This window comes from Palaemon carinicauda, chromosome 20 (assembly GCF_036898095.1).
Source record: "Palaemon carinicauda isolate YSFRI2023 chromosome 20, ASM3689809v2, whole genome shotgun sequence".
Lineage (NCBI taxonomy): Eukaryota > Metazoa > Arthropoda > Malacostraca > Decapoda > Palaemonidae > Palaemon > Palaemon carinicauda.
In genome coordinates, this window is record NC_090744.1 from 117,146,719 (window position 1) to 117,171,704 (window position 24,986).

Genomic DNA, 24,986 nt, shown 5'->3' on the forward strand with positions numbered 1-24,986 from the left:
CACATGGAACTTATCCTGAGGCGACCGTTCGGACTATAAACGGGTCAATGAGGAAAGAAGAACTAGGAAACGTTCCAAGGTAGGGCTGAAAACTCTGCTTGACTGAGAACAGGTACTGCGACTCTCCTCAGTCTTGCCACGGTGAACCGAAAGGAAGGCTCGGAGGATGTGGTAACAGAATCTGGCGTCCCCAGGTGGTCACCCATCCAAGTACCGACGTTGCTTAACCTCGCTGGACGGACGAGAAGCGGGGTTTCCAACGTGGTAAGGCGGTTGACTCAATATCATGGCCAGATACTCCAGATGTTGAGGCAGAGGAAGAGAAGGCTCCAAGCAAAATACCATGAGCCCACACTCATGGTCAGCATTCGGAAGCTTTTCCCGGCGCTGAAGAAGGTCGAAACCCGAGCCTACCGGAGTTGACCAGCCCTCCAAACAGCAGAGGAGGCGGAAGTCTGCACCTGAGCGGCCAAGAGGAAGGCAGGGAGAGTTCTCTGGGGAAACAAACCTGCTATGCCACGGCGGGATAGCCACACTGCATCATAAGCAGGAATACTTGCAGTTTAGGCTGAATTCGACGAGCACCCTGGAAGATGGATGGAATGGAAACTGAAAGTACCCGTCCTTCCGATCCAGGGTTAAAGGAGTCCTGTCGCCTCGTTACCAGTCTGATCGATTCTGCTGGTCTACGCTGGCCGAAGTTTGTTCGACAAACTTGATCAGGGCTGAGAGGTCGACTATGGACATCCCCTCTCAGATCCTTCCTTACAAGAAAGGATCGACTGAGGGGGCCGGGGGTGAAGCCGTCGATGATCCTAAGGAAGACCTTCGCCTAAGGTATGGATCATTCTGCCCAACCGGGCAACTCTGCTGATGCTATGGCATAGAGGTTCAGAGACACTGAATTCGCTGACAGAGACGGCAGGCGCGATATCCTTGGCTACTCACAGAGATTGTGCGGGAATGGGCATCGGGAAGCTGTCATTCGGATGAGTAACCTTAAGCATCCTCCCAGCGAAAAAACCTGCAATCCTAGAGTTCGTGAACTCCTTTTAGGACCATGCCCCCCCGGGGGAGTCTCCCGTGCCATCTGTTCCTGACAGGAGGAAACTGCAATTGGACACCTTGTCCCAGTTGTCGTAGCCGATAACTTAGGCCGACGTGGTTGAAAGAAAAGGGAGCTGGAGCCCTGCAGAGTCTGGAAGAAAGCGCCTTGGAGGAGTGAAACCGGAAGTCGATTTACTCCGCACAGCAGATGTTTAAGTCTCTGTCCTTGGGCAAAGACAAAACTCTTATCAAGGATGGAAGGGTGTCTGAGGTCGTTGACCTCCACAGATGAGACACCCGAAGGAAGCCTTCAGTCAGTGCGTCCAGATGGTACAACATCGAGCTTGTCCGCAAGTAGATACTTAACGACGAAAGGCCAAGGTGCCTGAGCTCGAGAGGAGGAAAGTACCCTTGATCTTCCTGTAGCTTCCTTGAACCAAACCTCGGGCCGTAACCGAGGAGGGAAAGAACCTGGTAAGCTCCCAGAGGAAGAGGTAAGCAGTCACCCCTTGTCCGATGGAGAAATCTTCAACGGAAAGCCCCCCCCCGCCAAAAATCCTTCCAGGGCGGGAGAAGGAGAGAGTACTCGTGCAGGAGAGGGGACCCTCGAGACCGACCTCTTGGGAACCAACTTCGCCCTGGGGGAAGTCACCACGAAGTCCACTCCTCTCTTTCTCTTCAGCGTAGGAGAGACAGCCGCTGGTTTGTTACCCTGGCCGGTGAGTGCTGGTTTCATAAACCTCATTAACGCCCGTGCCAGCGGATCAAACCATGTCTGCTGCTCCAAGGACACAGAGTCCGAAATCCTCGCTAAGGTGAAAGGGATCGGGCGATCCTTTGGAGAGGACACGACGGTTCCTGCCTGAAAAGAAGGTGGGAAGAATGCTGTACTGACCTGTCTTCGTCCTGCACTACCAACCTGTGCTTGGATGGAGGTGATCCCGAGTGCCGCCTAGGAGCACGCGTCCCTGCTGCTACCACCGGCTGTGGAATTCGCCGCGAACTATGGTCGCGCGAGGGCGAACGGTCGCGCAAAGGCGAATGGTCGCGCGGGCGCACAGGCGAGTGGTCGCGCGGGCGCGCAGGCGAGCGGTCGCGCGGGCGCGCGGGCGCGCAGGCGAGCGGTCGCGAGGGCGCGCAGGCGAGCGATCGCGCGGGCGCGCAGGCGAGCGATCACGCGGGCGCGCAGGCGAGCGATCGCGCGGGCGCGCAGGCGAATGGGCGTGACGGCGAGGGATCGTGCTGCCGCGTAGGTGAAGAAGATCGCTGGCGGTAAGCGATGGCGAGCAGCATGTGTAGGTGAATGATCGCGTGATAGGGTGCGATGGTGATCAGCATCCGCAAGAGGGCGAGCGTTCAGGGTTGTGCGATGCGGAGCAGCATGCGTAAGCGGGCAATCGTTCAGGGTTGTGCGATGGCGAGCAGCATGCGCAGGTGAATGATCGCGTGAAAGGGTGCGATGGTGATCAGCATCCGCAAGAGGGCGATCGTTCAGGGTGGTGCGATGAGGAGCAGCATGCGTAAGCGGGCAATCGTTCAGGGTTGTGCGATGGCGAGCAGCATGCGCAGGTGAATGATCGCGTGAAAGGGTGCGATGGTGATCAGCATCCGCAAGAGGGCGATCGTTCAGGGTGGTGCGATGAGGAGCAGCATGCGTAAGCGGGCAATCGTTCAGGGTTGTGCGATGGCGAGCAGCATGCGCAGGTGAATGATCGCGTGAAAGGGTGCGATGGTGATTAGCATCCGCAAGAGGGCGATCGTTCAGGGTTGTGCGATGAGGAGCAGCATGCGTAAGCGGGCAATCGTTCAGGGTTGTGCGATGGCGCGCAGTTGAGGGTCGCGCGATGGCGATCAGCATCCGCAGTTGAGGGTCGCGCGATGGCGATCAGCATCCGCAGTTGAGGGTCGCGCGATGGCGATCAGCATCCGCAGTTGAGGGTCGCGCGATGGCGATCAGCATCCGCAGTTGAGGGTCGCGCGATGGCGATCAGCATCCGCAGTTGAGGGTCGCGCGATGGCGATCAGCATCCGCAGTTGAGGGTCGCGCGATGGCGATCAGCATCCGCAGTTGAGGGTCGCGCGATGGCGATCAGCATCCGCAGTTGAGGGTCGCGCGATGGCGATCAGCATCCGCAGTTGAGGGTCGCGCGATGGCGATCAGCATCTGCAGTTGAGGGTCGCGCGATGGCGATCAGCATCCGCAGTTGAGCTAGTAGCTGGCGAACCATGTTCCTTCAAAAGTGTTGGAGAACGTTGGCGTGCCAGCTGTAACACACGTGGGCGATCCGGAGATCGCTGGCGAGCTGACGATCGCTGGCGAGCTGATGATCGCTGACGAGCTGATGATCGCTGACGAGCTGATGATCGCTGACGAGCAGAAGGCTACGCGTGGAAGCCTTCGCAAAGAAGAAGAGTCCTTGACCCCGACCTGAACCGAAGTTCTAGATCGCGAGGGCGAACGTGGGCGCACAGGGCACGTAACAGGAACCGCAGGGAAGATCATCTTGAAAGCGCTGACGAACAGGAGAGCGCTGACGAACAGAAGGGCGCGCAGGGAAACCCTGACACGCAAGGGAAGAACCCCCGTGGGGGCAACCCTTTGCCCCGAAGGGATCGTTGTCCGCCGGGAGACTGATGTCCGTCGGAAGACCGCTGTCCGTCGGGAAGACCGTTGTCTGTCGGGAAGACCGTTGCCCGTCGGAAGACGAGATTAGACTGCTGTCCATCTGCACCAAGACGGAAGATCGAGAAAAAGAAGTTGTAGGCTGCAAACGGAGATTCAAAAAGGCGCCTCAAGCACCCTTATAGGGAGATGAGAGGCCCTTACGACGAGGCGGACGGAGGGCCTTACGGCGAGGGAGGCCAACAGCAACAGCAACAGAAGAAACCTCCGAAGAGGAGTCTCTATGAGTGTACTCTCTCGCGAACGAAAGAGAAACACTTCGTGGAAGAGACTGGTCAGCCAGTGACCTAAAAGGGGCAATCCTCCGAAGAGGAGCTCCTGCAGTTGCCCAGCCCCTTGAGCGAAACTGCAGGTGCGACCGCTCAGCACCAAGAGCATAGTCGCACGAAAAAAAGGCAAGAGAAGAACCCCCCAAAAGAGGAAAAGCTCAAGCCTGGACAGGAAAAAAAAACTTCCCTCGGAAGGAAAGTTATCCGCCCAAGGAGGCAAGCCTCCTGACTGTTCTAAAATGAACTGGAGAGCTGTCCGTCGACACGGGAGTACTACCAGTAGGAGACACGCCCCTGACGACAATACAAGGGGGGAGGCAGCAACAGCCGAATCCCCAGGACTCAACCAGACAGCTCACACCGTTGCTATATTACAGAAACGAACTAGATCGGTAACTGTAAAAAAATAAAACAAATAATATTAGTACACATTCATTCCCCCGGGAAGGCTCCGAAGAGGAATCCCGAGGAAAAGGAACAAGAATTACACAACAGGCACGTGCCCTCACAACCACTTACACTCGCGGAAGGAGAGCTGTAACCAAAACAGAATTATAACAATTATAATTATGTAACTATGTAATTATGTAATTTAAAAATGAATGAACACTAAAGAAAAAAACGAAAACCCCGAAAGGAATCGTTCTACAAGCTGAAAAATTAACAACTACAATTAGATTCATAAACTAATTGAGACAAAATGTACGGCGTAGCAACCCCACCCACACGGGAAGGAAGCTACAAGGGCGTAGTAAAACATAGTAAAAGGGTGAACGACCTCAAGAGAGAGAGAGAGAGAGAGAGAAAGACCGAAGTCAAACTCGATCGCAACCCATAAAATTAGGCCGTGGTGGCCTAACTGCCGAGGCCTCCACGTAGATATCGTACACTACACACACACATCTGAAAAGGAAACTTACTTATTTCTATACTCAAATATATATACAAACATGAAAACATGTTTACATATATATTGAGTAAAAGAAAAGAAAAGTAAGCGATTAAGTAAAGACAAAACAGACAATGGCTGCCAGGCGAGGACCAAGACAGAGACGTCTGTCACAGTCCGAGCCAAAAGTGAAAGTGAGTATTCACCTGTGTGTGAGGGGGAGGAGGGGTAGCTAGCTACCACTCCCCTACCCCCCGCTAACTAGCGCGGGGGTAATACACCCTCGTTAAATTCTAATGGCTCGCCATTTCAGCTACGCTAAAAGTAATAACCCTTTGTAAATAGCGTGGTTTGTATTTCGGTTACGGAACAAATGAGTTTTTTTTTTTTTTTTTTTATTTCCCAAGTGGAGAAAATGACTTAGGCAGTTAGTTTAAGGGGGTGACGATATGAAAAGGAAAGTTTATCTAAAACAAATCAATTCCTCTGTAAGCCGTTTTGATTTATAATTATACTTTAAAAAAAAAGTGAGCATTGTCTATTCTATCCAATCTTATTCAGTAATTACCAACAATTGTGTTTCTATACAAACTAACATTCCCTCATCCAAGTACTAGTTTTACTCACAGGAAAAATTTGTTTATCTAACGTCGGAAACAGAGATGGAGAGATGCAAATCAAATCTATAGTCCATTTCTTTTAGCGATGCATATTTGCACCGACTCGCAGCGGCGCCCTTTTAGCTCGGAAAATTTTCCGGATCGCTGATTGGTTGGACGAGATAATTCCAACCAATCAGCGATCACGAAAATTTTCCGAGCTAAAAGGACACCGCTGCGAGTCGGTGCAAATATGCATCGCTAAAAGAAATTGACTATAGATTTACCCATAGGAAAAACTCGTTTATCTAACGTCAGAAACAGAGATGGAGAGATGCAAGTCAAATCTTGTGAGTTGTATAATATTGCATTGTACAAATAATTATTCATGCATTTGTATTACACTCTTGTAAATATAAAATAAAAATCATGATCTTCTAAATTAGCATAAGGAAAATTCTGATCTTTCTCATTAGTTAAGCGCTTGTGTATATATGACCGATCCAATAACTTATATATACTGTAGATATCACACTGATGCTACAATTTGAAGGAAGTGATAGTATAAGTGGTAATATTTTGCGACATCCCTCAACATTTGCCGTACCTTTGTATTGTGGCGGTCCACCCTCCACAAACAGAACTATCAGCACCACAGCTACGATCAAGAGGATGAGGACTGTTATCAACAAGGGAATTAACCCTGAAAAAAAAAAAAATGTATATTTTAAAAACCAAATCTTCTAAAAATACACATCAATATCTTATAGTCAAAAAACAAAAGGGCAGTTGCTATCATGGGTAATTTTATTAATCCATTTTTATCTACCATGTCCGTTCCTCCAATTTTTGAGGGGTAGCCAACGTCAAATTTGGTTGGTACTGCTAGGAGGTCCCAGCCCACCCCTCCCACATCTTCCACCACAAATGAAGTTTCATAGGCTGGCTCCTCTACTGCCACTACCTCAAAGCAGTAACCACAAGGTGACTCGAGGTATCATCAGGGCCTAGCAGAACTGCGTCACAGGCTCGCCATTCATTTTTATTTCTAGCATGCTCTTATGCCTCTCTTAACATTTACCCTCCTGTCACCTCGGGCTTTCTTCCCTCCATCCATCCACCCAAACCTTGGCCTTCCCTTGCACTTGTCCTCTCAACTCTTGCATCCAACACCATCTTCAGCAGATGATCATTTTCCATTCTTTCTACATGTCCAAACCACCTAAACACATTCATATCCACACTAGCTGCTAATTCATTCCTCACACTCACTTTCACTCCTACTACTTCTCTCCTAACCTTATCCAACCGAGATACCCCAGCCGTACGCCTCAGACACATTTAAGGTGGAGAAAGCTCTGGGTGATAGGAGGATAGATGTGAGAGAGGCAAGAGAGCGTGCTAGAAATAGGAATGAACGGCGAGCGATTGTGACGCCGTTCCGGTAGGCCCTGCTGCTTCCTCCGGTGCCTTATATGACCGCGGAGGTAGCAGCAATAGGGGATTCAGCGTTATGAAGCTTCATCTGTTGTGGATAACGGGGGAGGGTGGGCTGTGGCTGTGGCACCCTAGCAGTACCAGCCGAACTCGGTTGAGTCCCTTGTCAGGCTGGGAGGAACGTAGAGGGGAGAGGTCCCCTTTTTTGTTTCATTTGTTTGATGTCGGCTGACACCCAAAATTGGGGGAAGTACCTTGGTATATGTATGTACTGTATAATGTACTATATACTGTAATACAGAAGCTCCTCAATTTACAAAAACAAATCAAACTGTAAATAACAGAGATAAGATATGGAAATACTTTGATAAAACATAATATATCATTTAATACAGTAGCAAAACAACATATGTAATAACCTGATATTTCATATAAAACCCGACTATTTGACGACTTTTGTAGCAGGAAATAATAGGCACGGAATTCAGGTTAGGCCTGCCCTAAGCCAAAATCTAACAAAATTGAACTTACAAACAATTCTACAGTACTTACAACCATCTTCTTGGAACCAATTAAGTTTTAACCTGAGGACTTGTACAAGTCGATCCATGATAAACTCTTCACATGATACTTTCTATTCCCCCCACATACTTTCTTCTACTACTTACATTTCTTTTGCACTTTCTATTCCCCCACGTACTTTCTTCTGCTACTTACATTTCTTTTGCACTTTCTATTCCCCCACGTACTTTCTTCTGCTACTTACATTTCTTTTGCACTTTCTATTCCCCCACGTACTTTCTTCTGCTACTTACATTTCTTTTGCACTTTCTATTCCCCCACGTACTTTCTTCTGCTACTTACATTTCTTTTGCACTTTCTATTCCCCCACGTACTTTCTTCTACTACTTAAATTTCTTTTGCACTTTCTATTCCCCCACGTACTTTCTTCTACTACTTACATTTCTTTTGCACTTTCTATTCCCCCACGTACTTTCTTCTGCTACTTACATTTCTTTTGCACTTTCTATTCAACTCTCTTCTGCTACTTACATTTCTTTTGCACTTTCTATTCCCCCACGTACTTTCTTCTGCTACTTACATTTCTTTTTCGATCCTGCCATACTGCCTTCTTTCTTTTGCCCTTCTTGAGGAGCAAGTTCTGTATAGGGTGAAAAGTTTAAAGACATTAATGAAATACTAAAATAAAAGGCTTTTTATCTCTAAAAGTTGGATTGACTTGCAGCTAATATGTAAAACAATACATTGTAATCATAACTAAACTATACAAATCTATATGTGGATAAGACTAAAAAATAAAAATAAAATAATTCAAAATGGAAAATTATTACATAAATACATAATTACTGCACTATTATTCTGGAAAAACCTAGGCAAAAGGCAAGATCTAAATTTAAAAATGAGAGATTTGTGAATATGGATAAACATCACCAGTTCTGCGAGTCTATGTGAATACGAGGATAAGAACAATTTAACATCATATAAACCTATTTTTGGGTAAATACTGTCCGGTCTCCAAGGGGCTAGACCAGGGAATCATATATGACAATTATTATAACTGTACGAGTCCATTTCTTTTAGCGAGGCAGATTTGCACCGACTCGCAGCGGTGCCCCTTTAGCTCGGAAAAGTTTCCTGGTCGCTGATTGATTAGAATTATCTCGTCCAACCAATCAGCGATCAGGAAACATTTCCGAGCTAAAGGGGCACCACTGCGAGCCGGTGCAAATCTGCCTCGCTAAAAGAAATGGACTATAGTTGGAATAACAGGATGCTCTAAGCCCAAGGGGTGCAACAGGCTAAAAGCACAAATTTTTTATAGTAATTTTATATTTTTTCCTAATTCAACAAACCTGAGTCCTTTACTATAGGAAAATTAATAACAGCAAAGCTGAAATACGGCAGTTACAACTTATAAAGAGGTGTAAACAACAGACAGGTGATTTACCTGTCGGTAGCGGGGAGGCGACCTCCCCCTTGCTATCTCACTGTCAACTCACTTGGATGGCAGCTAGGACTTGGTGCCTGAGAGAAATTTTATATAGTGACGCAGTTCCAGTAGGCCCTGCTGCTTCCTCCGGTGCCTTAGATGACCGCGGAGGTAGCAGCAGTAGGGGATTCAGCATTATGAAGCTTCATCTGTGGTGGATAACGGGGGAGGGTGGGCTGTGGCACCCTAGCAGTACCAGCCGAACTCGGTTGAGTTCCTTGTTAGGCTGGGAGGAACGTAGAGAGTAAAGGTCCCCTTTTTGTTTTTGTTTCTTTGTTGATGTCGGCTACCCCCAAAAATTGGGGGAAGTGCCTTGGTATATGTATGTATGTATTTTAAAAAATGGCAAGAATACAAAAAAAAAATCCTCTTTTATTATAGGAGACTTATCCTTGAGAGGGAAGAAGCCCCCATACCAACTGACTGGAAACTAACCCGGGGAATTTAACTCGTGCATCAGAGATGCTGTAGTGTCAAGGTCCCTTAAACCAAGAGAAGCAGAAAACCTATTGGTGTCATGGCCCATGCCTTGAATAGTTAAACATAAGCTAGAAACCTCTGTACCGTAACCTGGCAAATGAAGACATGGTTTGTCGAAGCTTTCATCGAAGACCAAATTATGGATTATTGTGTTTGCCCGGAAATATCACACTACCCCTCGTCAAGTCAGAAGTATGGGGAAGAGACTATTCCATGTGTATATTACACGACCCCTCGTCAAGTCAGAAGTATGGGGAAGAGACTATTCCAAGTGTATACACAAGGCAGCTGAATGATAAGGGATCTTACCTAACTTTAGATAAAGTCCTGCTGGCGAGGTACTCGAGGGGAAGACTAAAAGGGATGAAAAAGCCAGTCAGTCTTCACTTTCATCCCAACCTTACTTGCAACTTCAGCCCTCGGTCTGCAGTTACTGGTCCCGCAAGAGGAGCTGAGATAGCTAAGTCACCTGATGTGCCGCTACTACAGGTCCCAAGGGGAACGTATTCATGGACCTGAGAGTCACATCCAGCGGTGATATGCGGTGAAGGTTGTCTGACATTTCCAGGTGCCTGTCTAGAGAACCTGTAACACAGAGAAGATTTTTCTGAAGGTCAAAAAGGAGTGAAATCTTGGGCCTTCACTTAAGCTCCTTCTGGAGGAGGGGACAGCTATAGCACCCACAGAGGAAACAAAAGCAGTTGTTTAGGGTCATTACTTACCTCCCGAACACTTGAAATCTGAAAGGAACTGAACCTAGTATAAAAAACACTAGCTGGATTTTGAGCCTTACCAACAAACTCAGAGATGGGGTTGAACGTAAACTGTCCCCGTCATCTTGAATGGGCAGTGTCATAAGCGAGACCATGCAACTCGCTTACCCTCTTGGCAGAGAATACATTGAAGAGGAACACCGTTTTCAGCACAAGATTATGATCCGAGGCCTGATGTAAAGGTTCGTAAGGTGCTTCTTCCGAGGAATGAATGACTTTCACCCCATTCCATGGAAAATGTTTCACCTCCAACTGAGGAAAAGCTTGTTCGAAACTCCATTTAAGCATAGCAGTTCAATGATTAGGAAATATCTAGCTCTTTCAGTCTTAAGACCTGGCTCAAGGAGTGGTAGTTTTTAACCACTGAGATGGAGCAGAGGTTTTCCTCTTGTAGATATAGCAAAAACTCGGCAATTATGGGTAGAGTGGCACTGAGTGGAGAAAAACCCCTACCACAGCACCAATGACAAAAGATCACCCACTCAGCCTGGTAAACCGAGGTTGAGGACCTCCTGAGGTACCAACTCCGGGGGGGGGGAGAGCACAACGGGGGAACTATGAATAGAACCACCCTGCAGAACCTAAGGTGGGAGAAGAACAGCGGAGAATGAAGGTTCAGGGGCCAAAAAAACCGAGCAAAATGGACTCCCTCCTGTCAGCTCACAAGGGGAAGTGTCGAGGCCAAGCCCCCCAGGATCAGAAGTCTTTCTCTGCTGAGCACCTTTCGCCAACTTCTCTAGTAGCCAGTCAGAGGGTGGATCCGAGAGTCACCATGAGACAAGGTCTCCCCTTAAAGAACTGTTCCTCTGCCTCACTAGGGAAGGAGGGGGGGAGCAGCCTAACCCCACAGGTTGACTAAGCGTTAACTGGACATCACTCGTTTTTTATCATTTCCTGGAGGAGACCGACCGAACCGTCAAAGAAGGGTACCAGGAGTGAGAGAGAGAAGTTGGGTTTTGATTCTGAGGAAGACCTCGAAGTTGAAGAACCCCTTTTTTAAATTCTTTCTCCTTGTGCCATAACATTCCCACTGGGAGGATGGCCACACCTGACACACTGAGCAAGGGGCCTTCATGCAGGAGTGTCCTCTACATGCAGCGCAAAGCTGGTCGGGGTCCGCGTCCTCCTGAAACATGAGTGGCCTGTCTTACCTGGACAAATGTGCATGTACTCAAGTACAGTTGCTCTGCACTCTAAAAGAAATGGGAGTTTCAATTTTAGCCAAAGCCAGTAATACATAGGAGACATCTGCCTTCAACCACAGCGAGATAAAAATGGAGGTATGAGTGAGAGGAAGGGGGGCGGTGCTTCTCCTCACTACTACTGGTAACAACCGGCCAGTTGTTGACACCGTTAAAAGTATTTGAAGCCGTATGCCAGCTTTCGCTGTTATCATCTTCCTACGTAAAGAACGTGTGGTTTGTATTCTTCTGCAGGAACAAACTTACAAAATACTTACCATATTCTGCCTTCACCATCTGGAATCCCTTCTTGATTTGGCAACTGGACTAAAATCCTAATACTGTTTATATAGCTGCATGCACTTGAAAAAGAAAAGAAAAATAGATTTAGGCATTGGGCAAAATTCAAAAGAAAAATTTCACAAAGCAAAGGAATAAAACCACAAATTTTAAAAGCAATTTGTATTTTTCTTAACGTCTGTAAACAAACCTAGAGACTTTAAAGAGATGAAGAGCAGACGATTAATGAGGGATAGTGTGATATTAACCCTTTTACCCCCGGGGTATTTGGAAATTTCCAACCCTTAACCCCCAGGGGGTTATTTTTTTCCCAGCACATTTTGCAGTATTTTTACTTAAATTGCTTTAACAGCCTTAATTTTTGTCATAGAGAGGTCAGGTTGGTCTCATTCTCTTGGAAAATGCCTGAATTTTCTCAAAAAATTATAAAAATATGAAAAAAATAAAATTTTATAGCATTTTTTTGCAAGAACGTACCAGTACGTCCATGGGGGTAAAAGGGTTAAGAACAATTATTAAACCATTGGTAGAGAAGTTTAGGGACATGCAGTTACAAGGAGAAAGACATGAATATCAAATGATACTTGGGATACTATAAAACGTAGACGAAAGCAGAAATTTACTGTTGAAATTTTTTGAGGAAGTATTGAATATTACAAGGTAGAGTATACTAATTATTACAGTAATGACTGGAAAGAATATTTAGACTAGAAAGCAGATGAGGCTGACAAAGCTATGAATTCAGGGCGTGGCTATGATGTAAGAATTGCTCATAGAATTATTAATGAAATCTCTTCAGGGGAAAAAATGAAGAAAGCAGATGAGGCTGACAAAGCCATGAATTCAGGGAGTGGCTAGGATGTATGAATCGCTCATAGAATTAATGAAATCTCTTCAGGGGCAAAAAATAAAGCATATACCTATCAAAAATAGAGATGGATCTGTTATAACAAAGATGAAGAAAGGCAACATTGGATTTAACGAGTGAGGTCATGAATAGGGGATATGACAGGAGTAATTTGAGTGATATACCTGAAGCTGAGGAATACCTTGATATGCCCATGAATGAATTCAATGTGTTTGAAGTCAAAGCCATCATTAACCCTTTTACCCCCAGGATATTTGGAAATTTCCAACCCTTAACCCCCAAGGGGGTTGTTATTTTCCCAGCACATTTTGCAGTATATTTTTTTAAATTGCTCTAACAGCCTTAATTTTTGTCATAGAGAGGTCAGGTTGATCTCATTCTCTTGGAAAATGCCTGAATTTTCTCAAAAATGTTTCAAAAATATGAAAAAAAAAATTTTTATATAATTTTTTTGCAAGGACGTACCGGTACGTCCATGGGGGTAAAGGGATGGCTTTTGTGAAACGTACCAGTACGTCCTTTGGGGGTAAAAGGGTTAAAAAACTCAGGAGATGGAAAGCCCATAGTTATGATGGATTAACTGCTGAGATGATACTGGCTGAAAATGAAGTGACCCCCAGAATACTTATAATTATTTTGTAGAATGTGGCATGAAGAGGCAAAACCTGATGAAAGGGAGTTAGGAGTGTTGGTGAAAAGGGCAAAACAAAAAGGAAGACCTGACTGATTGCAATAATTACTCGAGGGCCATATGTGGATGAGATCATGGGGAAGGATAGATGGAGCTGGTTTGGGCATGCTCTTCGCACTCCCTAAGAGAGATTAGTTTACCAAACTTTTAACTGGGCTCCACAAGGCCCTACAAGAGTTGGGAGGCACAGGACTACACGGCTAAGGAATATGAAGCGTGATGTAGGAGATGATGAATGGAGAAGCATTGATTTAAAAGCTCAAGATCGAGACGACTGGCAAAATCTAACCGAGCCCCTTTGCGTCAATAGGCGTAGGAGGAGATGGTGATACAAATCTAAGTCCATTACGGAAATGACTCCAGCAGAGCTAGAACAGAAATTATGTCTTAAGAAATGACTCCAGCAGAGCTAGAACAGCCATTAGATCTTAAGAAATGACTCCAGCAGAGCTAGAACAGCCATTAGATCTTAAGAAATGACTCCAGAAGAGCTAGAACAGCCGTTATATGTTAACAAGATCGATATCATTAACAGAAGGGAGGACTTTTGGTGTTCAGGCATGGAACTTGGGGGGTGGTTACGGTGGGAAGTGTAACTTATTATTCTTGATATTTATGATTTATTCCTACACATATACAGAAGGGTCCTCAGCTTACAAACTTAATGGGTTCCAAAAAGTTTGTAAGCCCAATTTATTCAAACTTTGGCCTAGTGTAGGCCTAACCTGAAATTCATGCCTATGATTCCCAACTACAAAAATCAACAAATAGGTTTCATATGAAATAATCAGATTACAAATGTTGTTTTGCTTACTGTATCAAATTACATAATATTGCTTTATTAAAGTATTTCTTTATCTTATCTTTATCATTTTCAATTGGATTTGTCTGTAAGTCGAAGACCTTCTGTAAGTATTATTATCCTTAGGAGTCGCATTCTTAAGATCTGTCGCATCACCTGGCTCCTCCCATCCTCCCATCGATCTGCGCATAGGGACGTCACAGGCGTTAGGTTAGGCCCATACACAAAAGAGGGATTTTGATGAAGGAAAAATCTATTTCTGGGCGAGGGACCTGCGTCGCCCAGTGAAACGCTCCTTGTAGCACCATTTTTAAGGTATATATACTGCTAGATATACCAGAGAAAAAGTTGCATGGAATGCCAGGAATATACCCAGCTCGCTCACCCTTATAGGACGTCGGTATATAAACTGGGGCGTGTTAAAACCGCTACCAGAGGTCCCTTACCAATTAGTCCTCTCCTCAAAATCCCCCGATACTACGAGGTGCAGTTCTACATCCGACTACTGCCCGCTACTACGGCTACTGCTCCCCCCCGACTACTACCACCACCCATGCTTCTCCCACCGTGATATCCACAGGCTTTTGTTTTCAGTAGCTTCTTCGTGACTGTGTTTTTGAAGATGTCTGACTTTTTGGAGACCCCCACTCCCAAGTTAAGTATTGTAGTTATCTGTTTTGATAATTCTAGGTAGCGACACACGTAAAATTAAGGGATTTTGACGAAGGAAAAATCTATTTCTGGGGAGAGACCTGTGGCGCCCGGTGAAAAAGAGTCCTTCTAATATACCTTTTCTGATAAAACCTTCCAATTATACCAGAGAAAGATAAAAGCATGGAATGCCGAGGTTACAACCCTCGCGCGAGCACCTTTTGGGTGTCGTGTATAAAGCAAAGGCGCGTGAAATCCACTATTCACAGGTTGTCTTCCATTTAGTTAATTCCTTCGTCAAAGGGATGGGCCGATACAAAGGCCCTAGCCAACCCACCAGCGCCACCAAGTCACAGTAGAACATACGTCCAGGATATGTTGATGAATCATATCCATAAATATTAGAAAAACTGAATCAAATGCATTCTCGCCATCCTTCCCTTCGTCCATGAGCACGGGGGATAGATTCCACAAAAAACCACGAAGTAGATGTAAAATTCTATGTATTTATTCCATTATATTTATAATTTTTCCTAATGACTTTATCATTACTATTAATTCTAGCTTTAATAAACTCTCCAAATACATGCTTAAAAGCCTGATCTTGTTTTCTCCTAAAATTACTCATCAAAAGTGACTGTTAAGTCTGGAAATTAAGTAAAAGGTAATAAAATAGTCTTTTTGGATATTTAAATCTATTAATTTGGGAAATATATTCAACAAACTTGCTGATATCCTTATATATATTAATATAGGACAATTTCAATGTTAATACATTTCTATATTTTCATGTTATACGGAATGCCCGTACAATATACCGGGGAAATACAGTGAGCAGGGACCCTATCAAGTTCTGGGGGTAATGTAATGTATAAAGACGCAAGTGAGGAGAAAAAAAAAAAAAAAAAAAAAAAAAAAAAAAAAAAAAAAAAAAAAAAAAAAAAGAAGAAAAAAAAAACCAAGTCAAATTTTCCTTGAAAATTTAAGCAATACAGATAAAAATGCAGTTATCAAAAGGGATTTCAGCCTAAAGACGCAAGTGGGGAAAAAAAAAAAAAAAAAACCAAAGTTAAATTTTCCTCGAAAATTTATGCCATACAGATAAAAATGCAGATATTGAAGGGGATTTCAGCCAGACAAACTTTATCAAAGGGGATTTCAGCCAGACAAACTTTATCAAAGCAGGATGGGGCACCTCTTATCAGCGATATTCTTTACATGGAGAACTCTTTGTTGCCACAAAGTAAAGGAAGCAGAAAAAATGTAAATGACAAAATCATCCAAGCTGTACACTCAAGCTCATTTAAATACCGCTGTGAATAAAGACTTACCTCGTGTATGATGAGGAATTCAATATTTGATTTCATTATCTTCTAGGAGAAGGACACTCCAAAATCAAACCATTGTTATCTATTCTTGGGTAGTGCCATAGCCTCTGTATCATGGTCTTCCACTGTCTTGGATTAGAGTTCTCTTGCTTGAGGGTACACTCGGGCACACTATTCAATCCTATTTCTCTTCCTCTTGTTTTGTTTAAGTTTTCATAGTTTATATTTTTTTAGTGTTACTGGTCTTTAAGTATTTTATTTTTCCTTGTTTCCTTTCCTCACAGGGCTATTTTCCCTGTTGGAGCCCCTGGGCTTATAGCATTCTGCTTTTCCAACTAGGGTTGTAGCTTAGCAATTAATAATAATAATAATAATAATAAAGGTTCTTCCTATTTCCTAACATAGTATTAAACATATTTTTAGTTTTGCAAGTGTGAGAAGTCTCATTACTTAATTTTTTTTATTTTTATAGGCAGTTTATGAAAATGATATAGTTCATTCTCTTTTCAATAGTCGTTTTATTAACCCTTTTACCCCCAGGCTATTTGGAACTTTCCAACCCTTAACCCCCAGTGGTTATTCTTATCAAGCACATTTTGCAGTTTATTTTTTTTGAATTGCTCTAACAGCCTTAATTTTCGTCATAGAGAGGTCAGGTTGGTCTCATTCTCTTGAAAAATGCCTGAAGTTTCTCAAAAAAATTATCAAAAATATGCAAAAAAAAAAAAAATGTAAATAGCAGTGTTTTGCAAGGACGTACCGGTACGTCCAAGGGGGTAAAGGGATGAGTTTTGTGAAACGTACCAGTACGTCATTTGGGGGTAAAAGGGTTAACTGTCACACAATATTACTAATGAAGGAAATATGTGTTCCTGGTGCATTCATAGGTAACTTAAACTGTTCCGATGCGAGTAATTGGGGATAAAACCGTATTTATCGAATTTTAGACTTTTAAATTCTAAAATTCCTGACCCAAAAACTATATTTAAAAATAAAGGAAACCACCACACAAACACCACTTAACCTAAACTAGAGGCTGCATACTTGCTCAATGCTTTCTTTGGATGTTGTGAATACAGAGATCTTTCTTAAATACAAATCAAGAAACTGTTTTAAATGTGGGGTGTAGATGGAGGTGAATATTTTAACCCTTTTACCCCCAAAGGACGTACTGGTACGTTTGACAAAACTCATCCCTTTACCTCCAAAGGACGTACTGGTACGTTTGACAAAACTCATCCCTTTACCTCCAAAGGACGTACTGGTACGTTTGACAAAACTCATCCCTTTACCTCCAAAGGACGTACTGGTACGTCTCACAAAACTTATCCCTTTACCCCCAAGGACGTACTGGTACGTTTCACAAAACTCATCCCTTCACCCCCATGGACATACCGGTAAGTCCTTGCAAGAAACTGCCATTTAAAATTTTTTTGCATATTTTTGATAATTTTTTTGAGAAACTTCAGGCATTTTCCAAGAGAATGAGACCAACCTGACCTCTCTATGATGAAAATTAAGGCTGTTAGAGCAATTTAAAAAAAAATATACGGCAATATGTGCTTGAAAAAAAAATAACCCCTTGGGGGTTAAGGGTTGGAAATTTCCAAATAGCCTGGGGGTAAAAGGGTTAAGGGGTGGAGCTTGTATTGGATGCTACTTTGGCGTGAGGTCTACCGCCATATGTTGCCTACCCACGTGAAACCCGAGGTCTACCGCGCTCTCGTTCTCCCATGAATTTTTCCATTATACAGACATAAACAACAAATTTATGTCTAACCTAACCTAACCTAACCTTTTGCTGGCAGGTGGAGAAAAAATTCCAATGATCTCTCTGTGTCATTCTTAGAAAAAATTTATGTCTAACCTAACCTAACCTAACCTTTTGCTGGAAGGTGAAGAGAAAAAATTCCAATGATCTCTGTCATTCTTCGAAGATGTACGAAGTGTGTATCGCTAGAATAAATGTATGGTAATTTATGACCTTTTTATTTTTATCTTTCTTCCTCATCTATTTCGGTCTTTCCTAGGATATGTTTCAATTAATTGTTCATCATTAGAATAAATGTATGGAAATGTGTGATGTCGATGAGGGAGGGATGAAACAGCGGTAGCCGTCATCGTTATTATAAGGGGTGGAGCTTGTATTGTACTATAAAGGGTGGAGCTTGTATTGTATTATAAGGGGTGGAGCTTGTATTGTACTATAAGGGGTAGAGCTTGTATTGTATTATAAGGGGTGGAGCTTGTATTGTACTATTAGGTGTGGAGCTTGTATTGTATTATAAGGTGTGGAGCTTGTATTGTATTATAAGGTGTGGAGCTTGTATTGTATTATAAGGGGTGGAGCTTGTATTGTACTATAAGGGGTGGAGCTTGTATTGTATTATAAGGCGTGGAGCTTGTATTGTATTATAAGGTGTGGAGCTTGTATTGTACTATAAGGTGTGGAGCTTGTATGGGAAGTGTGATGGTAGGAGACTGGCCAAGAGGAAATCACGCAATAGAAAAATAGTTATGATCGGAGAATACGAACGGGTACCAGAACTAATTTTACAGAAAATGGCATATCAAAGTTTGAAAAGGAGAACCAACTTTCGTGAATCTTATATGCGTAGCGTCACAGCAACCAAATTCAGAAAAGAGGGTATTTTTACGAAAGTATATCTAATTTATTCATAGCCTCGTATCAGCGTCAATGAACTGAGATGTCAGGATGCCCGAAAACTTAAAATCTATCAATAATAACCAACAAACTAGGTTATGGGATTTAAAATGTTGGTTTATAAGAAATAGTTAATGAATATTGTACTATGGTATAATATCCATCAAATGATATTTTCATATAGCGCATTGGTGCAAACCATTCCGGTTTTACTTTACAGAAGCACAACACTCTATCGCTGAAGAGACTGGATCGGACAGTCAAGTATATCTTTTCAAGAAAACCATTTTCAATCTCTTTGCTAAAATAGTTTTTCCCCAGTATTCCTAAACGCAGGAAAATTGTGCGATAAACCACCTGATTGCATAGAAAATTTGGATTCTTTCTATCGTTGTTACCTACAACAATTCTTCGTCTCATCTTTAACCGATTCAAGTGCACTATAATAATACCAATTTCCGAATATTGCAAGAGGGTCTGCCCCTCTCTTTAATTCTTCTCCTGTACTTCTCTTTCTCCTTATTTCTTAAATCTTTCCCATCCCGAGTACCTGCCTTTGAGCTATAAACTGGATTGTATCCAGGGGTACTCTTCCTTTCCCCATATTCCCCACTTCCCTACTCTTATTATTGTTGTTGTTAACCGATTTCTATACGGGGGTCGATGTTACGAATAAGTCGTCTCCATCGATTTCTACTCTTTGATTCGTTTTCGTCAATACCTTTCTGTCGTCACCCACTCTAACAATAAGCATATTTACGAGTAGATATGTTGGTCTTTGCTCCTCCACGGCTCGCTGTTCCACCGTTATAACAAGCAGTTCACGTTGCGCTATGCTCATTAGCCGAGTGTGTATTTTGGTAGACAAAAATTTGGTGACCTAACCATCTAAACACTACCATGGAAATTTTAATAACTTTCAAGTATTTTGGTTATCATTATCCATTAAATCTAGGTTATGAGATAGAAAATAGGGGAGGCCTTTGTATAACGACGGACAGGAACACTTGTATAGACCACCTAACCTAAACTTCCCCACCTAACCTATAATCTATGTCTTACCTGCTTACCTAATGGGGGCGGGGCCTAGCGGCCGTCTGCGACCACCATTAAGGAGCTTTTACAGTCAAACAGTTTGTCAAACTTGGTTGTCCAACATGCCTGTCAACCGATTTAAAGAGGTGTCAGACATTCAAATCATACTTCCTCGACTCGGCGTGACTCGCGCTCTTTAGCGAAGATACGGCTCACACCAAAAACGATTGATTGCCACTGGCTTAGCGGTGGCAGGAAAGGAAAAAACATCATTGTGAACGATAAATGGCTTGTAAAAAGACCCACTTACTTGTTGATTTTGAATTAAGAGCCAGACAACTGGATTGCGAATTAACGAAGCCCCGCCCACAAAAGTCAGGCTTGAGTCTTTGTACGTCAGCGGCCAGTTCCTCACGCGGAGCCTTGGTAGTTTATGGGGACACGCCGAGAAAAATGGACAACTAACCCAAACTTCCCCCATAACCTGACCTACAAGCTGTGTCCATACCTTTCTAATGACCTAATGGGGGGGGGGGGGGCTAAAGCTCCCTGCGACCCCACAACCACTGTCGCTATCATACAAACCCCACAAACCCAACCTAACCGAACCTAGTAGTTCCCAGGTCACAACCCAGCCGGGGGCAAGCCCCGGAACCCCCTTCTTGGGCTGAACTTAGAAAATATAAAATAACTTCATATTATGGTATATCGGATCATAGTGAAGCACATCTTCCCCATAAGGAAAAAAGATTGGGCTAGTTATAAGAAAGATATCGCCCTGTCCCGATAAACTAAATTTAGACCCCTGTAGGGTGAATGTAGTTTATCGGGACAGGGCGATATCTTTCTTATTGCTAGCCCAATCGCTTTTCCTCTGTCCCACACCTCATCACCGGTTAATCCCTTTGATCGAAGGTCATCCCTTAAACTGCCGTATTCTAAGGTAGACATAATAATACATACAGGTGGCCGCTATCATACATACACCCCGTCCGGCTCGATCAGCCGTTCTACAAACCATTGAACAACGTAGTTGACAACCAAATACTGGTCCAAACATCAGTTCCACTATGCGTTTGTCAAACCAAATTCGAAAAAACTGTTCAACTGTTTGGAGCCTACTTTAACCTCCCCTGGGTTTCATTGTAGTGTATTACAGGGCAATGTAACCTAGGAAAACAACTACTTTTTCTTATAGTAAAAAATTACGCTCTCTTCGAAAATGACACTCGTTCCCGTCGCAAATTAATAGTTTCAGAAATATATATACATCTATATCCTCCAATAATGGGGGACCCCAGTATATAGATGTAAATATATTTCTGAAACTATTCATTTGCAACGGAAACGAGTGTCATTTTTTAAGGGAGCGTAATTTTTTCTATAAGAAACAGTAGTTTTTTCCTAGGTTACATTGCCCTGTAATTCACTACAAAAATACCCTGCCTTGTTCTTAGCAATGGGGTTGAGAACGAGGGAGGTATGGGGTATGGCCGTCTTCGTACACACACCCTAAACAGCGCTTGAAGCGATATCGTAAACTACGTCGAATAAAATCAAACTTCAGGGGTCAGAAATTAATAGAAATAGGATAACAGGTTAAAATACCCTAAAATACAGTCGTATAACCAGCTTTTTTAACTTCTATAGCCAGTTTTCTAGATTTAAGTTAATACCTGACCCGCCCACCAACAGAAGACCCTGTTTGGAGTTAGGTGGGGCAAGCGTTAGTTAGCAACTTCTTTATGGGCAAAATATTAAATCAACCTCCACTTAGACTTAAATTCCGTAATATAAAGCTAGTTTTAAGCAATGTTATGCTAAATAGTTACCTCGCCAATGTTTTCCTTATTCGTAAGCGATCTTTTTAACGTCTCCTCTCGGATTCGGCTTCACTGAAACTGACTTGTTTTCGGAGACTGCAGTTCAGGGTTGCCAGGTATGGGGATTTATCCCTAGAGTTTGGGATTTTGGGTGTCTGATGGGGATATTCTGTTCAAATTTCTATGGAGAAAAAAAAGACGAGTAAACTTTAATATGGTTGCAATTAATTTGCTTGCGCTTATATGAAGTATATTGAGTAATTTCTATTTTAGTAAAGCCTGCGTGATCAAGACAGAGGAGAACATATTTGTGGAAATGGGGATTTTTAGGTTGTTTTGGGGATATTTTATGAGTTTTAGGGATTTTTATACTAACCCATCTGGCAACACTGCTGCAGTTGGAACTTGGCCTTGGCGATGCGTTCGAACTTCCAAATAATAGTCATAAATACACTCATTTATATACATTATTACCTTTAATTAAGCTTCTATTCAGTTGAAAAACGTATTTTAGATACAATATTTTATTAATTTAATAATGATTAACGACATATCATGTAAATAAAGCCATCGTTATAAACCAAATGGAGTTAAAGCCGAGGCCAGTTTACTCGTTCGAACATCAAAGCATTGCTTCCAAACACGCCATCCTGTTTTTTTTTTCTTTTTTTTTTCTTCTTTAAATCCAATTGCTTTGCGCTTCACTCCCAGTAACAGTTTAAATAAGTATGACGTATTTAATATTTTAAATTTTAATTTCATAATGGGCTATAATAACGTTTATAGATTAATTAAATACTGTCCCGGGTACTCTATTATTTATTAGATAAATTGCATAGTTTCTAATCTTATACAAATGCTTATTTTATGTGATCATAAAATAACGTTCCCACGAAAATCATAAGCTTTATTTTTACTATTATACCTTTAATAAATTCCAGATAATATATTTTTTTTATTAAGTTTGGTATTTTCAACTCTTCTTTTGAATTATTGGCTATAGGGTAAGCCCCAATGGCCCCTACCCATGGAAACCAAATGGCCCCTACCCATGCTACCCAAGGATACAACCAGCTTCCTGTTAAGATTTATACCTTTAATCAATTCCAGATAATATATTCTTTATTAAGTTTGGTATTTTCAACTCTTCTATCGAATTATTGGCTATAGGGTAAGCCCCTACCCATGGAAACCCTATGGCCCCTACCCATGGAAACCAAATAGCCCCTACCCATGGAAACCCTATGGCCCCTACCCATGGTAACCCTATGGCCCCTACTCTTGGAATCCCTATAGCCCCTACCCATGGATACAACCAGCTTCCTGTTAATATATAACATACCAAAACGATTATAGGAGACTGTAGGACAAAGGAGGTGCTTTGTTGAGTGTATGACTCATTGCACGGATATCCTACGGATATCCTATCCTATCCATTAATGTAATATTTAAATAGTGAGGGAAAAAAAGGATTATCAATAAAGCTAGAGCATTTTAAATGTCTACTTTACGTTGATACGGATGAATTTTTAACAGAAAATGTAAATTTATAAAAGAGATTTTCACATACAGATTAAAGAATGTTCTCACGCATACGTGAGTCATACCACACTTTACTTCGTGATGTCATGTTGTGAAACATATTCATGTCATGACGCATAAACATACACATGTTATGACGCATTTGCCAGTCTGTACAATTACTTCCTAAAATGAAAAATAAATTCCACTATTACTGGCTTGCGGTTCTATATTTATTTCAAGTTGATAGCAGACATAGGCGACATCTTATTATATATATATATATATATATATATATATATATATATATATATATATATAGAGAGAGAGAGAGAGAGAGAGAGAGAGAGAGAGAGAGAGAGAGAGAGAGAGAGAGAGAGCCTATATATATATATATATATATATATATATATATATATATATATATATATATATATATATATATATATATATATATATATAAAGTTTATGAGTGCCTAAGCTTTTAAGCGTGTTTGTCGCTGTGACAAAACAATGCATGCAATTTTCGATGTCAGTAATACATTCTATGCTAAAATGATAATAATAGAAACAAAGAAGAAAAAGAAAAAGATGAAATACAAGCAGCAGAATGCGTCAAAGAAAAGGGAAAACGAATGAAAGGGGGAACAGATAAATGGCGACATAGGAACAACAAAACATAAATGGCATTTACCGTATTCCATTGATTGCAAAAAGTATCTCCAGGAAAAGGTCTCTGTCTCGATTTCGGTATATGATTTCGGTATATGATCGATGATATTATAAACAAGAACTATTCCACCACCTGTACAAAGACAGGTCGAAGCACCTTGGATTCTTTGTTTTGAGGAGTGGCGTATAAAGAAAAACTATTCCACCACCTGTACAAAGACAGGTCGAAGCACCTTGGACTCTCGTTTTGAGGACGTTTTGAGGAGTGGCGTATAATCATCAAATTGATTAAATGAACATGACTACCATCTTGTGACATGCGCACTGGAGACCGAGTGTTCAATTAGCATGCAATGCATAGAACATGAGATCAATGCTAAGAATGCAATTGTGTATTTCATCATCATCATCATCTCCTTTGCATATTGAGGCAAAGGGCCTCGGTTAGATTTCGCCGGTCGTCTCTGTATTGAGCTTTTAATGCAATACTTCTCCCTTCATCGTCTACTTCGCGCTTTATAATCCTAAGCCATGTAGGCCTGGGTCTCAATCCTAAGCCATGTAGGCTTGGGTCTTAATCCTAAACCATGTAGGCCTGGGTCTCAATCCTAAGCCATGTAGGCCTGGGTCTTAATTCCTAAGCCATGCAGGATTGGGTCTTAATCCTAAGCCACGCAGGCCTGGGTCTTAATCCTAAGCCACGTAGGCCTGGGTCTCAATTCTAAGCCATGTAGACCTGGGTCTTAATCCTAAGCCACGTAGGCCTGGGTCTTAATACTAAGCCATGTAGGCCTGGGTCTCGATCCTAAGCCACGTAGGCCTGGGTCTCAATCCTAAGCCATGTAGGCCTGAGTCTTAATCCTAAGCCATGTAGGCCTGGGTCTTAATCCTAAGCCATGCAGGCCTGGGTCTTAATCCTAAGCCATGTAGGCCTGGGTCTTAATCCTAAGCCACGTAGGACTGGGTCTTAATCCTAAGCCATGTAGGCTTGGGTCTCAATCCTGAGCCCTGCAGGCCCGGGTCTCAATCCTGAGCCACGTAGGCCTGGGTCTTAATCCTAAGCCACGTAGGCCTGGGTCTTAATCCTAAGCCATGTAGGCCTGGGTCTTAATCCTAAGCCATGTAGGCCTGGGTCTTAATCCTAAGCCACGTAGGCCTGGGTCTCAATCCTAAGCCATGTAGGCCTGGGTCTTAATCCTAAGCCATGTAGGCCTGGGTCTTAATCCTAAGCCATGTAAGCCTGGGTCTTAATCCCAAGCCA

General features: G+C 42.8%; 1 protein-coding gene across 2 annotated transcripts in view; it reads right to left on the reverse strand.

The window, feature by feature from the left end:
• LOC137614429 (sodium/potassium-transporting ATPase subunit beta-like) overlaps positions 1-21,697 on the reverse strand; it is a 38,766-nt gene extending 17,069 nt beyond the window's left edge. Inside the window, exons 1-4 of one of the 2 annotated variants that reach the window (XM_068344244.1) lie at positions 21,542-21,697; positions 11,648-11,731; positions 8,027-8,086; positions 6,095-6,190 (exon numbers count right to left, since the gene is read on the reverse strand). In XM_068344244.1, the coding sequence (XP_068200345.1) occupies positions 6,095-6,190; positions 8,027-8,086; positions 11,648-11,666 (175 nt within the window). In that variant the 5' untranslated portion in view covers positions 11,667-11,731; positions 21,542-21,697. The remainder of the gene's footprint in view (positions 1-6,094; positions 6,191-8,026; positions 8,087-11,647; positions 11,732-21,541) is intronic. The other variant, XM_068344245.1, reaches the window with a different exon arrangement.
• Between the last annotated feature and the right edge of the window lie 3,289 nt (positions 21,698-24,986).